Source organism: Electrona antarctica, assembly GCF_951216825.1.
Source record: "Electrona antarctica genome assembly, chromosome: 14".
NCBI classification, from domain to species: Eukaryota; Metazoa; Chordata; class Actinopteri; order Myctophiformes; family Myctophidae; genus Electrona; species Electrona antarctica.
Window position 1 is genome coordinate 43,704,180 of NC_136795.1, and position 17,054 is coordinate 43,721,233.

Below are 17,054 nucleotides of genomic sequence, written 5' to 3' on the forward strand. Positions count from 1 at the left end.
TTATTTAGGCAGTCTTTAGTATATTGGGTCCCTTATTTATAAACTACTTTTTGGCTGCTGTTGACGCATACAAATATAAAGTCAGCCTTATTCTCATTTTAAGCGACGGAACTCGTAACATTAATCAGTGATTTATGAAGTGTGCTTCTCAAAGACATTGGAAATCAACCTTTACATGGAAACAGTGGGTGGCTCTTAAAAGAGCCTTTGTGGGGTTTGTTAAACGAATGAAGCAGATTTATTTCTTGGCGGCTTTCTCGGTCTTCTTGGGCAGCAGAACAGCCTGGATGTTGGGCAGCACACCGCCCTGTGCGATGGTCACTCCACCCAGCAGTTTGTTAAGCTCCTCGTCGTTGCGGACGGCCAGCTGGAGGTGACGGGGGATGATACGACTCTTCTTGTTGTCACGGGCAGCGTTTCCAGCCAACTCCAGGATCTCAGCGGTCAGATACTCGAGCACCGCAGCGAGGTAAACTGGAGCTCCGGCACCGACTCTCTTGCCATAGTTGCCTTTACGCAGCAGCCTGTGAACACGACCAACGGGGAACTGGAGCCCGGCACGGGATGAGCGAGTCTTAGCCTTCGCCCTGGTCTTTCCTCCGGTTTTCCCTCTGCCGCTCATTTTGGTAGGTTTAGTTCTAGAGTAAAATCTCGAAGCAAATTGAGTAATGTGGTGAGAAGAGGCGCGCGAGACCTTTTATATCTTCAACAACACACAACCTAGTATTGTCTGTATGTGAGGCTGTGCGCCCCACCAATGAATGAGTGTATGAACTGAGCTCACGTCCAATCAGTGCTAGAGTTGTGAATGCTCCTCCCAAGGAAGGAGGTTCCTTGGGAAAGACGGTGTCTAGGAGAGAGAGAGAGAGACAGTCTTTATTTTACAAGGGAAATTTGTTTTGCTCAGGTCAATGCATACATTCAGGACAATACATATACAATGAAACACCCAGCATAGTATAATAATAATAATTCTAAATGTAAAAGATATTTAGTCAGTCTCTCTCTCTCAGTCAGTCTCTCTCCATACATATACACTGTGTTCGTAATCATTTTGTAGGCAAGCATTACTTGTAGGTAAGGTAATCACTATCATTGTATTTAGCCTACACGTAGTGTCACATTCCATGGACCACAGTGCATAAAAGTGCAAGGCACATTTTAGTTTACTCCACAATCAACACTTCTGTGCAGCAAAAAGCAAGTGTCCAAATATTGAAGACAAGATTATGTATTAAACTGCCAACATGTCATCTCCCTTGATACATATTCATATAGATGGATGTATATTTATTTTTTATTACATATTAAACTTTTTGCTAAGATAACTAATGCTGTTGGCCAGGTATGTAGACATTTAATAGTGCATGCATAGTATGGCATTTGCTTAGCAGACACAATTTGAAAGGTGACAATTACATTCCTGGGATTTTTTTTGTATAGTTTGTTTCATTTAAGAAGGCTTGGTCTTATTTAATCTGGAATAACAATAATAATGCATCTAACTGAAAGTGTGATCAAAACGTAGATCGCAATCTACCAGTAAAACTGTAAATCTAATCTGCATGTCTATCAAATTGGAGGTTGAAAAGACCCTCAGCTCTGAACTCAGTAGAATCTGCACCTGGCTCGTTGATAACAAACTATCCTTACACCTGGGAAAAACTGAATCCATTCTCTTTGGATCAAATAGTAATCTCAGCAAGGCAGATGGCTTCTTGGTTAGAGTGGGTGACAATATTATCACACGAAAAGATGAAATTACCTACCTAGGTTCCATCCTGGAGGCTAATCTTTCCGGTGATAAAATGGCCACCAACGTAATCAAAAAAGTCAATCAAAGAACAAGATTCCTTTACAGGATCTCCTCACTGGTCAACAAAACACCTTGAAGACCATAACAGGAGCCCTCATACAAGGTTTCTTTGACTATGCATGCACCTCTTGGTACCACAGACTATGTAGACACACACACACACACACACACACACACACACACACACACACACACACACACACACACACACACACACACACACACACACACACACACACACACACACACACACACACACACACACACACACACACACACACACACACACAATTCCTGTTCTGTTCTTTGACTATATAGAAGTGTATATTTGTACGTCTCTAAATGTTTTGATGAATTGAACAAGGTGGACCCTCTTGTAAACAAGTGTAATGCTTAATTGGGTCGTCCACTCACAGTTAACAGTCTTTGTATTGAGTTTGTGCTTGAAATGTACTGTAATTCTGCAAACTGTTAATACATCACTCATTCTTGAGATAAGGGACAAAACCTTTTTCAAATCAGATTCTTTTTTATTTTAAGAACCATTAAAATGAAATGGATGTATTTGTAGACACAGGTCTCAACTACCAATCTTGAGAAGGAACAGGTTTTTCGCATAACATTTATTTCTAAAATGGGACATTTATGCACTTTATAACTGATTTATGTCAACTCCGTCAGACACACTAAAATCCCTTTTATTTTAATTTGATAATTTCAACAATACTATAAAGTCCTCAGTTATCTTATAATGGCTTTTAGTAGTCAAGTTAAGTAATACAATTAATTTAATATTGTTTTATTCCAATATCACACTATTATGAAATATCCCATTTCTCAAATCCTTCATTTTCAACCTTTACTTTCAATATTATAACATAAAAACCATGTTAAAAAAAAAGCATCATTAAGTAGTATTTCAGTTGGTGTTTCAATACATAAGCACAAAATATTTGACATTGAATCATCTATTTCTTTGGAAATTAACAAAAACATCATGTGACCAACGTCTGACGGAGTTGGCGGACATCTGACGGAGTTGACAAGTTGAACTGATTTAGGTGGACCTGCTATTATTTTACCAATTAGTCAGGGAATATTATCAGAATGTCAAATCTGGGAATACATTTCTTACCAAGAATTTTCTTGTTTGTAAAGGTGTCTACTAACATATCCCACATTGGTTTCTATTGAACCACCCTAGGGGAATTTTTGACAGCTGCTGAAAGTTGGGTACCATCAACAACCAATATAAGGCTAAATGTTCTAATTTTCATTATGCTTTAAGTAGCATGTGGCATGTCAAACGAGGGGGTTTTCATGATTCTGAATCCATTCCAAGAATTAGTTTTGCACGAAAAACACTCCTTGGGCTAAAAACGGCCATAGCCATCATCACAGATGTGATGAGGTAAGCACATTTGGGCACATTTGGGCAAGTGGCTATGGCCAAACTAGGGGGTCTATGGCCAAACTAGGGGTCAAACTCCTTGGGCTAAATTCGGCCATATCCACTTGCCCAAATGTGCCCAAATGTGCTGACCTAATCACATTTGTGATGACGGCTATGGCCGTTTTCAGCCCAATGAGTGTTTTTCGTGCATAGCTAATGCTTGGAATGCATTCAGAATCATGAAAACCCCCTAGTTTGACATGTCACATGCTATAAGCATAATGAACATTTTGCCTTATATTGGTTGTTGATGGTACCCCAACTTTCAGCAGCTGTCAAAAGTTCCCCTAGGGTGGTTGAATATAAAGCAATGTGGGATATGTTAGTAGACACCTCACAACATACACCTGCGTACCTGTGGTACACACCGCTCTTTGAATTGCATGGCAAAACAACGTTGCGTGATCGGACGGAATTTCCCGCATCTGTTTACGCTTCCGTTACGCTTCCGTTACACTCTTGCGTATTTCTCCTTTGTGAATGAGGACCAGACTGTTTTTCGTCTGTGGTACTCAATTCTTACAATAAATTCTGATCCCCTCCCCTAGTAAAACATGCTCAACCCCCACATGCGCTTTGAGAAGCCACTGATACTAGACATGTAGATTAGATTTAAACCAAAACTCTAGACTTGCTTGGTACAGAAGAGTCTCATTCCGCACCCATTCCAGGACAATGAAGTGTGAACAACTGCTGGTTTTGGTGTGAAGCATCTTGTTGAGTTCAATACAATGAAACAATGCCTCCCCTCCCCAACAGGGTAGAATGTCTGAGTGAGTGATTGAGGGGATTTAAATTATTTGCATGTTGATCACACATTTAATCCATGGTTTATTTCAGTTAGATGCATTATTAGTTATTATTTCTCATTAAAGTAAGACCAGACCTTTTCTAAGACCAGACCTTCTTAATCAACTATAAAAAATAAATAAACCCAGGCATTTAATCTTCAATGTGTGAATTAAAGTATGTGTCTGCTTAGCAAATGCCAAATTATTCATGCACTCATCAATGTCTATACATATTCCTGGCCAACAGCATATAGTTATCGTATAGCAAACAGTTGAATATGGAATGATACAATAAATGTCCATCTATATGAATGTATCAAGGGAGACGATGCAACAAGTTGTACGTAACATTACGTTTTGGAATACAATTTGAAATGAGCCTGCATTCCAGTTTAATGGTGTATCAGTCTAGACTATCAAGCTTAGAATTACAGACCCTATTCACAGCAGTCATTTTATATAATCCTGTCTGATGACATTTGGATAAACTCTTTCTTGGAAAATATGTGTGGTCCTTAAAAGGACCGTTGTGTTTAGAGCAGAGAGAATAGTTTACTTGGAGCTGGTGTACTTGGTCACAGCCAGAGACTACCAAAAAACATAGCTAAATGGAATGCTACCTATCACTAAAAAGATAATATAGGCCTACATAGCACGGTAAATGACCCAAAACTTAGGAAGCACCTGTCAGTGAACACAGCCTTGCAATAGAGAAAGGCCGAACTATTGTACAGACAGACCCCACTCAAGGGAAGACAGGCTATTCACCCACTGCACACAAAATGTGGTGTTTTTGTTTTCTGAGCTCATTTGCACCCCCAAACAAACTCCAGCCAAGAAGGTTGCCAAACCCAAGGCAGCAAAGAAGGCAGCTCCCAAAAATAAGTAAAACGTCTGTTCCAACTTGATATCCACAAAAGGCTCTTTTAAGAGCCAAACACATTATTTTATAAGAGTGTCCTCTTCACTTTATCTACACACCATGGTCACATGTAGCACTGTGATACTAACCCGTTCATGCCTGTGTGTATGCATTAATACTGAAATACCTTTTATTCTACACCATGTGATAATATTAATATCCATGTTATGCCTGTGTGCATTCATAGTAAATTACCAGACATAGTCCTAATGGTGTATGATATTGTGTAATCTGCCTCGTAAGGATCTGGAGTGGGGGGGGGGGGGGGGGGTGGAGAGTGTTGGCCACACCCACACAACTCTGCCTGTCCTCCCTTACGTCCTCAGAGCACACATAAAAGGACATGGCTGCGAGCTTTTCAATCATTCAAAAACCACTTCTCTTCTTGTATCTATATCTTCAACTACTGCGAAAATGTCAGGCCGAGGGAAAGGAGGCGCCAAGCGCCATCTCTATCTTCAACTACTGCGAAAATATCAGGCCGAGGGAAAGGATGCAAAGGTCTTGGAAAAGGAGGCGCCAAGCGCCACCGCAAGGTCCTTCGTGATAACATCCACGGAATCACCAAGCCCGCTATCCGCCGTCTGGCTCTCCGTGGCGGAGTGAAGCGTATCTCCGGTCTGATCTACGAGGAGACCCGCGGTGTCCTCAAGGTGTTCCTGGAGACCGTGATCCGTGACGCTGTCACCTACACCGAGCACGCCAAGAGAAAGACTGACCGCCATGGATGTTGTCTATGCTCTGAAGAGACAGGGACGCACTCTGTACGGATTCGGAGGTTAATAACGCTGACTTGAACTACCAACAACCCAAAGGCTCTTTTAAGAGCCACCCACAATTTCTTTACAGAGTTGATTCCATTAGAAATGTCGGTGCAGCTGTAATATAATGATTTCATACTATTCTCCCCTGTTTCAGGGGTATAACCTGGTATAACACAGCCAGGTCTTGTTTAGACAAACTAGTCATGTGCACTTTATAAAGTCTGTGTACGATGATCCATTATAATGGACACTGGTCTGACTATTAATTTGCGAATAATTCAGTAGTCTATTTAGGGGCGTTGGGATATTGTCGCTGAGTGCGGACAGCCGGACACTGCATCTGCAAATATTACCGCTCTATAACCGTTACTCAGTGTTAGACATGAGATAAATAGAGTGAAGGATTTAAGAGTTTTTACTGAAACAAATGTTGAATTATGGGAAGAGATGAAGAGATGCCTAAAAAGGCAACTCATTTTAAAATGTAAATACTTAAATATAGAACGAAATAAAGAGTATAACAAATTAATGCAACTATATGTTGAACTCAAATGTAAAAGTAGGCCATTAACAGAACAAGATGAAAAGAAATTAGACGACATTAATAGCACTTTGATGATTTTTAATAACGTTTCTTTTAATGCAGCTAAAGTACAAGCAGGCTTTGATATGGATGAACCAGCAAATATACATAAGGTTATAGAGAAATATAAAGAGAGACAAGAGTTTAACTGTATTAATGCACTGACAAATAAACATGGTCAAATTGTAAATGATGATAATGGAAATATGGCACTGATTGTAGAGCATTTTAAAGAAATGTATTGTGGTGATGGTACTTCATTGGATGCAGAGGCCTTTTTATCAGAGGTGAAAAAAATAGATGGAGTGCACTTTGACACACTCCTGGGTGACTTCACCAGCGAGGAAGTTAAAAAAGCAATTTATTTGTTAAACCGGGGGAAGTCTCCCGGCCCGGATGGCCTACCCTCCGAATTTTATCAATGTTTTGCTAATGAACTTGCCGATATTTTGGCCTCTGCTTTTAATGACGGGTGTTCAAAGAAATCCATGCATGACGGGTTTTATCAAGGTACCATCTCTCTGATCTTTAAAAAAGGTGATGAAAAAGAACTAAATAATTGGAGACAGATCACACTAACTAATATAGAATATAAGATCCTCGCCAAAATCATAATGATGAGACTAAATGCAGTATTAAACGAAATAATTGAAAAAGAACAAACATGCGCCATTAAAGGACGAGTGATGTGGGATAACCTCAATAAGATCAGAGAGATGATACACGCACGTCATAAGCCTGGCTTTTTTATTGTTGGTTTTGACCAAAAGAGAGCTTTTGATTTTGTAAATAGAGAATATTTATGGAGTGTTTTGGATAAATATGGGTTTCCACAGGTATTTATAAAAATCACACCCATGTGAACTGAGTGGTGTAAGGTTTTATATAGCATGATCAGCTGTGGTCTGACGTAATGTCTGACGTAATGAAATAAGGTAAGGTATTATGTAGCCTGATCAGCTCTGATCTGATGTAATGAAATCACACCCGGATGTGATTTCACAACTGGCTCTTTCTGTGCAGAGAAAATGACCATGGTTGCTACGGTCATCCAGTTCACCCGGGTGTGATTTAATTACGTCAGAAATTATTTTGAACATAGCAACCATGCTCATTTTTTTCTGCACACAAAAGCCAGTTGTAGGAGTGGTTTACACCACTCAAAAATGATTAAAATGTTGTATGCAAAATCTCAGGTGGCGGTTAAAGTAAATGGAAGGACGTCTAATTATATTGACATACAGAAAGGGGTGAAACAGGGCTGTCCACTGAGCGCAGCGCTCTACGTTCTTGCCATCAGCCCATTATTAAATAAAATAAAAAATGATAACCGAATCCAAGGTGTTCGGCTTAATAGAACGGCAGCCAAGGTGTCCGCCTACGCGGACGATGTAACTGCCTTTATAAAATCCCAGAGAGAACTTGACTTTGTTAGAGAACACTTTCACCTCTATGAGCAGGCTGCGGGGGCCAAACTAAATGAGACCAAAACAGAATGTATTTGGATAGGAGAGGAGGATCAAAGGCCGGCCCTGCTCATGGAGGTGAAAGAAGAAATGAAAATACTTGGCATTTTCTTTGGTAATAGGGACTGTGCTAAAAATAATTGGGACAGAAAAGAAACTGCAATACAGGCCGAAGTAGAAAAATGGAAAGTTAGGGACACAACTTATAAGTCAAGAATAGAGATTGTAAAAACATTTATTTTATCAAAGTTATTGTTCCTGGTCACCATTTTTCCGCCACCTGAGAAGTGCATAACACGAATAAATAGGATGTGTGTACGTTTAATTTGGGGTAACAACCGGGAGGTTACCAAAAGAGTCCTCATGTTTAAAAGTGTCAAAGAGGGAGGACTAGGCGCAACGGACGTCGGCAGCAAAATAATGATTGCATTCTGTAAAAATGTGGCTAGGGGCATTCTGTGTGGAGCAGCCTGGGTAGGAGACCCCCAAACATGGAGAAAACAGAGGGGCAGGGGCAGATTGTCACTGCCATATTATAAATTGGCATATGGGGACTTCACCACGAAATATAGCAATTTAAATATTAACTGGGGAACCCAATCAAATAAAATAATATATAATTTAATAAGTAATAAGATATATGGAGGTATGGTACATTTTAAACACTGCTCTTTTGAAGAAAGTAAAAACCTGGTAAATAATTTTAACAGCGGACTCGTCACTGGGAACATGCAGGACGTTATGTGGCTAACTGCCCATGGTAGACTCCCAGCTAGAGCAGTAGTTAAATGGAGTTGCTTTGTGAAAACGACAGAATGCCCCATGCCAGATTGTGACGAATTAGAGACCATATGGCACTTGCTCATAGACTGCAATAGGTCGAAGGCAGTCTGGAGCAAGATGCACGATATAGGCGTGAGGGTGCCATGTCACAGAAACATTCTATACGGCATTTTTAACTGCGGAAAAGAGAATTATGATTTATTTTGGGTTTGCATTTGTGTAACTGTGTTTAAGATTTGGAAGACTCGGTGTAAAATGTCAACGGACAATATCGTAATTGATGCAAACACTGTTTTTAAGCAAATTAGAACTGAGCTTAAAAGGAGAAAAAACATGGACTTGAAGAGACTGCACACGCACTTAAACTGGCCCACTTTAGCACTGTAGTCACTTTAAAACAGTCCAGGTAATGTACCCTTTGTAATGTAGTGCTTGCTACATTATGTGTATACGAAATGTTTGTTTTGATGACATGTATGTCATTTTGATATGATATGTATTTATATGATGACAAGCAGCCGGCTTTTTTATATGTAATTCCAAGTCTTTATGTACTGTGATAACGTGTAACTTGTGGAAATTCAATAAAATACTTTAAAATGCAAGGGAGGAAAAGGTCTTGGAAAAGGAGGCGCCAAGCGTCATCGCAAGGTGCTTCGAGAATCGAGATAATATCCAGGGAATCACCAAGCCCGCTATTCGCCGTCTGGCTCGCCGTGGCGGAGTGAAGCGTATCTCCGGTCTGATCTACGAAGAGACCCGCGGGGTCCTCAAGGTCTTCCTGGAGAACGTGATCCGTGACGCTGTCACCTACACCGAGCACGCCAAGAGAAAGACCGTGACCGCCATGGATGTTGTCTATGCTCTGAAGAGACAGGGCCGCACTCTGTACGGATTCGGAGGTTAATAATGCTGACTTGATCTACCAACAACCCAAAGGCTCCTTTAAGAGCCGCCCACACTTTCTCTACAGAGCAGATTCCATATACAATTTGTAGAACCTTTTGAAGATTTGTGCTTTACTAGTCAAACAAGCAGTGTTACTATGATCCGTTGACAGTTAAGTCTGCCGTTTTCCGAAAATTCCAATACCCTAGCTTTATACAGCACTGGCACTAATGTATCATAGTTAGCAAGCTACTGACTGGTCCATTTTCTATATTGTCTAGTCCAGAGAGTGACCGTATACTGCTTTGCATAGGCAAAATAAATGTTCCATTGGCCGATTGGTTTGTGCGGATTAAAAATGCTAGTCTGTTGCAAGTAGTCTTTGACTAGTAGTTGAACAAAACTGTTCGGTGTGGACGTGGCTGAGCGTGGGTATATAACTGGTACAAACTAGACATGGGCCATAAAGTTAAATTGTCTGCATTATTTAAATTTGGTGCCGGATACATTAATGACAAAGTACTATTATAAAGATAGACCTGTGCGTAATAACAACTGACAGGATCAAAGCAAAATATGCATTTATCTAAAAGTATTATTTAGGCAGTCTTTAGTATATTGGGTCCCTTATTTATAAACTACTTTTTGGCTGCTGTTGACGCATACAAATATAAAGTCAGCCTTATTTAGTCTCATTTTAAGCGACGGAACTAGTAACATTAATCAGTGATTTATGAAGTGTGCTTCTCAAAGACATTGGAAATTAACCTTTACATGGAAACAGTGGGTGGCTCTTAAAAGAGCCTTTGTGGGGTTTGTTAAACGAATGAAGCAGATTTATTTCTTGGCGGCTTTCTCGGTCTTCTTGGGCAGCAGAACAGCCTGGATGTTGGGCAGCACACCGCCCTGTGCGATGGTCACTCCACCCAGCAGTTTGTTAAGCTCCTCGTCGTTGCGGACGGCCAGCTGGAGGTGACGGGGGATGATACGACTCTTCTTGTTGTCACGGGCAGCGTTTCCAGCCAACTCCAGGATCTCAGCGGTCAGATACTCGAGCACCGCAGCGAGGTAAACTGGAGCTCCGGCACCGACTCTCTTGCCATAGTTGCCTTTACGCAGCAGCCTGTGAACACGACCAACGGGGAACTGGAGCCCGGCACGGGATGAGCGAGTCTTAGCCTTCGCCCTGGTCTTTCCTCCGGTTTTCCCTCTGCCGCTCATTTTGGTAGGTTTAGTTTTAGAGTAAAATCTCGAAGCAAATTGAGAAATGTGGTGAGAAGAGGCGCGCGAGACCTTTTATATCTTCAACAACACACAACCTAGTATTGTCTGTATGTGAGGCTGTGCGCCCCACCAATGAATGAGTGTATGAACTGAGCTCCCGTCCAATCAGTGCTAGAGTTGTGAATGCTCCTCCCAAGGAAGGAGGTTCCTTGGGAAAGACGGTGTCTAGGAGAGAGAGAGAGAGAGAGAGACAGTCTTTATTTTACAAGGGAAATATGTTTTGCTCAGGTCAATGCATACATTCAGGACAATACATACACAATGAAACACCCAGCATAGTATGAGTAAAATAATTCTAAATGTAAAAGATATTTAAAATAAATCAGTCTCTCTCCATACATATACACTGTGTTCGTAATCATTTTGTAGGCAAGCATTACTTGTAGGTAAGGTAATCACTATCCTTGTATTTAGCCTACACGTAGTGTCACATTCCATGGACCACAGTGCATAAAAGTGCAAGGCACATTTTAGTTTACTCCACAATCAACACTTCTGTGCAGCAAAAAGCAAGTGTCCAAATATTGAAGACAAGATTATGTATTAAACTGCCAACATGTCATCTCCCTTGATACATATTCATATAGATGGATGTATATTTATTTTTTATTCCATATTAAACTTTTTGCTAAGATAACTAATGCTGTTGGCCAGGTATGTAGACATTTAATAGTGCATGCATAGTATGGCATTTGCTTAGCAGACACAATTTGAAAGGTGACAATTACATTCCTGGGATTGTTTTTGTATAGTTTGTTTCATTTAAGAAGGCTTGGTCTTATTTAATCTGGAATAACAATAATAATGCATCTAACTGAAAGTGTGATCAAAACGTAGATCGCAATCTACCAGTAAAACTGTAAATCTAATCTGCATGTCTATCAAATTGGAGGTTGAAAAGACCCTCAGCTCTGAACTCAGTAGAATCTGCACCTGGCTCGTTGATAACAAACTATCCTTACACCTGGGAAAAACTGAATCCATTCTCTTTGGATCAAATAGTAATCTCAGCAAGGCAGATGGCTTCTTGGTTAGAGTGGGTGACAATATTATCACACGAAAAGATGAAATTACCTACCTAGGTTCCATCCTGGAGGCTAATCTTTCCGGTGATAAAATGGCCACCAACGTAATCAAAAAAGTCAATCAAAGAACAAGATTCCTTTACAGGATCTCCTCACTGGTCAACAAAACACCTTGAAGACCATAACAGGAGCCCTCATACAAGGTTTCTTTGACTATGCATGCACCTCTTGGTACCACAGACTATGTAGACACACACACACACACACACACACACACACACACACACACACACACACACACACACACACACACACACACACACACACACACACACACACACACACACACACACACACACACACACACACACACAATTCCTGTTCTGTTCTTTGACTATATAGAAGTGTATATTTGTACGTCTCTAAATGTTTTGATGAATTGAACAAGGTGGACCCTCTTGTAAACAAGTGTAATGCTTTATTGGGTCGTCCACTCACAGTTAACAGTCTTTGTATTGAGTTTGTGCTTGAAATGTACTGTAATTCTGCAAACTGTTAATACATCACTCATTCTTGAGATAAGGGACAAAACCTTTTTCAAATCAGATTCTTTTTTATTTTAAGAACCATTAAAATGAAATGGATGTATTTGTAGACACAGGTCTCAACTACCAATCTTGAGAAGGAACAGGTTTTTCGCATAACATTTATTTCTAAAATGGGACATTTATGCACTTTATAACTGATTTATGTCAACTCCGTCAGACACACTAAAATCCCTTTTATTTTAATTTGATAATTTCAACAATACTATAAAGTCCTCAGTTATCTTATAATGGCTTTTAGTAGTCAAGTTAAGTAATACAATTAATTTAATATTGTTTTATTCCAATATCACACTATTATGAAATATCCCATTTCTCAAATCCTTCATTTTCAACCTTTACTTTCAATATTATAACATAAAAACCATGTTAAAAAAAAAAAAAAGCATCATTAAGTAGTATTTCAGTTGGTGTTTCAATACATAAGCACAAAATATTTGACATTGAATCATCTATTTCTTTGGAAATTAACAAAAACATCATGTGACCAACGTCTGACGGAGTTGACGGACATCTGACGGAGTTGACAAGTTGAACTGATTTAGGTGGACCTGCTATTATTTTACCAATTAGTCAGGGAATATTATCAGAATGTCAAATCTGGGAATACATTTCTTACCAAGAATTTTCTTGTTTGTAAAGGTGTCTACTAACATATCCCACATTGGTTTCTATTGAACCACCCTAGGGGAATTTTTGACAGCTGCTGAAAGTTGGGTACCATCAACAACCAATATAAGGCTAAATGTTCTAATTTTCATTATGCTTTAAGTAGCATGTGGCATGTCAAACGAGGGGGTTTTCATGATTCTGAATCCATTCCAAGAATTAGTTTTGCACGAAAAACACTCCTTGGGCTAAAAACGGCCATAGCCATCATCACAGATGTGATGAGGTAAGCACATTTGGGCACATTTGGGCAAGTGGCTATGGCCAAACTAGGGGGTCTATGGCCAAACTAGGGGTCAAACTCCTTGGGCTAAATTCGGCCATATCCACTTGCCCAAATGTGCCCAAATGTGCTGACCTAATCACATTTGTGATGACGGCTATGGCCGTTTTCAGCCCAATGAGTGTTTTTCGTGCATAGCTAATGCTTGGAATGCATTCAGAATCATGAAAACCCCCTAGTTTGACATGTCACATGCTATAAGCATAATGAACATTTTGCCTTATATTGGTTGTTGATGGTACCCCAACTTTCAGCAGCTGTCAAAAGTTCCCCTAGGGTGGTTGAATATAAAGCAATGTGGGATATGTTAGTAGACACCCTTCCAAACACATTGGTGAAGAAAATTCTTGGTAAGGAATTTATTACCAGATTTTATTAATATCCCCATACTAAATAACGTTCTAATAATGTTCTAGACCACCTATAGACCCGACTTCACCAACAGAGACCCGGGTGACACCTAAACAACAAGTTTGGACAGCCCCACGAATTAGTGTTACGGAAAATAGCAAGTGTCTTGGAGGCAGCCAACATCTGTCGAGGCGATGGGGTGGCCTTTGAGAAGTTTGCGCTTCAAGTACAGTCGCTGGTAGGCATGCTAACAACCCTAGGCCCAGAGGGAGACACAGCACTTAGATGTGGCTCACAAGTTGCACGACTCCTCAACAAGCTGCCACCAGAGATAAGAGTTGAATTCCGCCGCACAATTCTCTGCGGCTCAGGAGCAACCAACACCCTGTTGGAGTTCTCGGAGTGGTTGAAGCACGAGTCCTAGCCATATAGCCTGTGCAAAGGCAAACACCTTGAAGTCCTGCTTGAGGTGAACAGTGAGCGAAAGACTCTGCCTCAACGGAAAACCTGAAGATCTGCCTTCAGAACTATCAGGCAGGATGTGCAGACACTGAAGGCATCAGTGTCGTTCTCTGTGTCCCCAGCATGTCAACCAAAGCAATGTTACCAAATCAAAGGAGCCTTCACCTCAAGTCACCTGGGGCTGGGTGAGCAATCGTATCCTGTATCTAGCCTCACAACTAAATACAGACACTTGGCCAGACTGCCGCTACAACGGTTTGAAAGCGTCAAACCCCTCATCCTGATTGGGGAAGACCACCCCACCTAATCACACCAACCGAACAATTGAGGTTGGGGCCTCCAGGTGGGCCAGCAGCCATCTGCACAAGACTGGGCTGGACCCTGCAGGAAAGCAATCTCCAGCCAAGACAATGTAAGAGCCCCAGAACACAGAGCTCATGAGGACGGAGAAACACTGGCAGGAGGCCACCAAGATGCAACGCCCAAGAGACCCAGAGTGTGCCACCGCTCGCAGTAAGGAGATCAACTGCTGCAGCAACGATGTCATGAAAGGCAAGTCTCTACCAAAAAAACCCTGAACCTAATCGGGGTGTCAAGAGACCAAAGTTTCTCCCCCACAGTTCCCTGCAGTGGCCAGTGAAGTCAAACTGTGCGTCTGTGCCTGAAAGGGACAAGTCAAAGGCCATAAAGCCCACCTACTGTAATGTCCTGTCAGTAGCAACTCAACCTGCACCTGAAATAAGCCCTGACCCCTCCCAGAGAAAGTTCATCCTTGAAAATGTAATGATTAGTCGCCAGATCCAAGATCCTTGGTGGTCTAAAACTTGAGTTATTGGTAAAATAACAGCAGGTTGGTGGCCATTTTGAAAAACAATGGCTTCCATGGTCACAGGACAAATCTAAATAGTACCACTGTATTCCTCATCTTTTAAAATGTATGATTACATTGATTAGTCACCAGAATCAAGATCCTAGGTGGTCTATAACTTGAATTATTGGTAAAATAACAGCAGGTTGGTGGCCATTTTGAAAAACAATGGCTGGCATGGTCACAGGACCAATCTAAATAGTACCACTGTATTCCTCATCTTTTAAAATGTATGATTAGTCACCAGAATCAAGATCCTAGGTGGTCTAAAACTTGAGTTATTGTAAAATAACAGCAGGTGGCGGCCATTTTGAAAAATGGCTGCCATGGTCATAGGGAAAATCTAAATTGTACCACTGTATCCCTCATCCTTGAAAATGTAATATTAGTCACCAGAATCAAGATCCTAGGTGGTGTAGAACTTGAGTTATTGTAAAATAACATCAGGTGGCGGCCATTTTGGAAGATGGCTGCCATGGTCACCACGAGACAAATCTGTGATGGCCCTATAGCCAAAAATGTTCCTTAAGGCATGCTCTAACTGTCTGCCAAATTAGAATACTTCCCATTATTCAAAAACTAACATTTTATTGTTTTGGGAACACTTTTGTCAACTCCGTCAGATACATGTCAACTCCGTCAGACACAAAACCTGATGGAGTTGACGTCTGACGGAGTTGACAAAATGGCATTTGTTTTCATCTTAACCCTCTGTAGTACAATTTATCCATTTAGTTTTTCTTCAGTTGTTAGCTAAACCTAACCCTAAACTAAAATACTAAACATTATTTTGGAATTCTTAACAAAGATCATAATAATGTCCTGACGGAGTTGACATGTAAAAGCTGTGACCACATTGATATCAACATTGTTTGTTTAAAATATCAAACAATTGAATGCTTGTCAGACCAGGTGCTCCACTGTTGCAACAAATATAAACAGGACTTGGAAAAGGAGTCTTCAGGCTAAATCTGTCGACAATATTTTCTGATTAATTTAAGACTTTCAAAAAACCTGACGGAGTTGACGGAGACGTGGGACACACATTTGATATGAGATATTTAATTTAAAATATAAATTAAAATTAACTGTGTATATTGTTTGCTATGTTGTTGACAATCTACTTTCATTTAGTATGTATATTTATGTGATTGTGACAGTATTAGACACTTTTTTGGCAGTTTGAAATTGTGACAACTTGCTGGGGACAGGCTAAATACAGGCCTTTTTGGGTACAGTGCCTGCTTTTAACTAATTTAGATGGCATATGAAAAAATATATAATGAAATTAATGGCATATTAATACACAACTGTATTATATTTAACTTTGCAAGTGCTTTTATTTTTATGAATTTATTTATTTTTAACATAAATAAGGCTCTTATGTGTGGGACATGTTTTTTCCACTTTTGTCCCTCATCTCAAGAATGAGTGACATATTTCAATCAATCAATCAAAGACAATATATCAGGCAGGCGGGAGAACATTATACAGAAACAAAGACAGTGTGAGACACCTCCCACTTTGGGTCACATGAGCAGTGCCAGCATAAGCCAATCACTGCTGGGAGTCGCATATGTCATTTGCATAGGCTTGCTATAAATATTGGTGCAACGCCACGAACAGATCACTTCTTAGTTATTTTCTTCAATACACAGAGAAAACTATGCCTGAAGTAGCGAAACCAGCGCCCAAGAAGGGCTCCAAGAAAGCCGTCGCAAAGACCGCAGCAAAGGGCGGCAAGAAGCGCAGAAAGTCCAGGAAGGAGAGCTACGCAATCTACATATACAAGGTCCTGAAGCAGGTCCACCCTGATACCGGTGTCTCTTCCAAGGCCATGGGCATCATGAACTCCTTCGTCAACGACATCTTTGAGCGCATCGCCGGTGAAGCCTCCAAACTGGCTCACTACAACAAGCGTTCCACCATCTCATCCAGGGAGATTCAGACCGCCGTCCGCCTGCTGCTCCCCGGTGAGCTGGCCAAGCACGCCGTGTCTGAAGGCACCAAGGCTGTGACCAAGTACACCAGCTCCAAGTAA

The 17,054-nt window shown here is 40.7% G+C and overlaps 4 protein-coding genes across 4 annotated transcripts in view; 2 read left to right on the top strand and 2 right to left on the bottom strand.

Annotated features, from left to right (window-relative positions):
• LOC306936671 (histone H1-like) overlaps positions 1-4,949 on the top strand; it is a gene marked incomplete at both ends in the record, with an annotated part of 8,779 nt that extends 3,830 nt beyond the window's left edge. Inside the window, one exon of the mRNA XM_079520264.1 lies at positions 4,887-4,949. Coding sequence (XP_079376390.1) covers positions 4,887-4,949 — 63 coding nt within the window. The remainder of the gene's footprint in view (positions 1-4,886) is intronic.
• On the bottom strand, positions 239-622 carry LOC306937375 (histone H2A-like; the record flags this gene model as incomplete). The annotated part of the gene is made up of 1 exon (XM_079521091.1): positions 239-622. The coding sequence occupies one exon, from the start codon at positions 620-622 to the stop codon at positions 239-241; it is 384 nt and encodes a 127-aa protein (XP_079377217.1).
• A 5,347-nt stretch (positions 4,950-10,296) lies between the features above and the next one.
• Positions 10,297-10,687, bottom strand: LOC306936122 (histone H2A-like; the record flags this gene model as incomplete). The annotated part of the gene is made up of 1 exon (XM_079519583.1): positions 10,297-10,687. The coding sequence occupies one exon, from the start codon at positions 10,685-10,687 to the stop codon at positions 10,304-10,306; it is 384 nt and encodes a 127-aa protein (XP_079375709.1). The 3' UTR covers positions 10,297-10,303.
• A 5,992-nt stretch (positions 10,688-16,679) lies between these two features.
• LOC306937000 (histone H2B-like) lies at positions 16,680-17,054 on the top strand (the record flags this gene model as incomplete). Its single annotated transcript, XM_079520672.1, has 1 exon — positions 16,680-17,054. One exon carries the CDS (start codon positions 16,680-16,682, stop codon positions 17,052-17,054), a length of 375 nt encoding a protein of 124 aa, XP_079376798.1.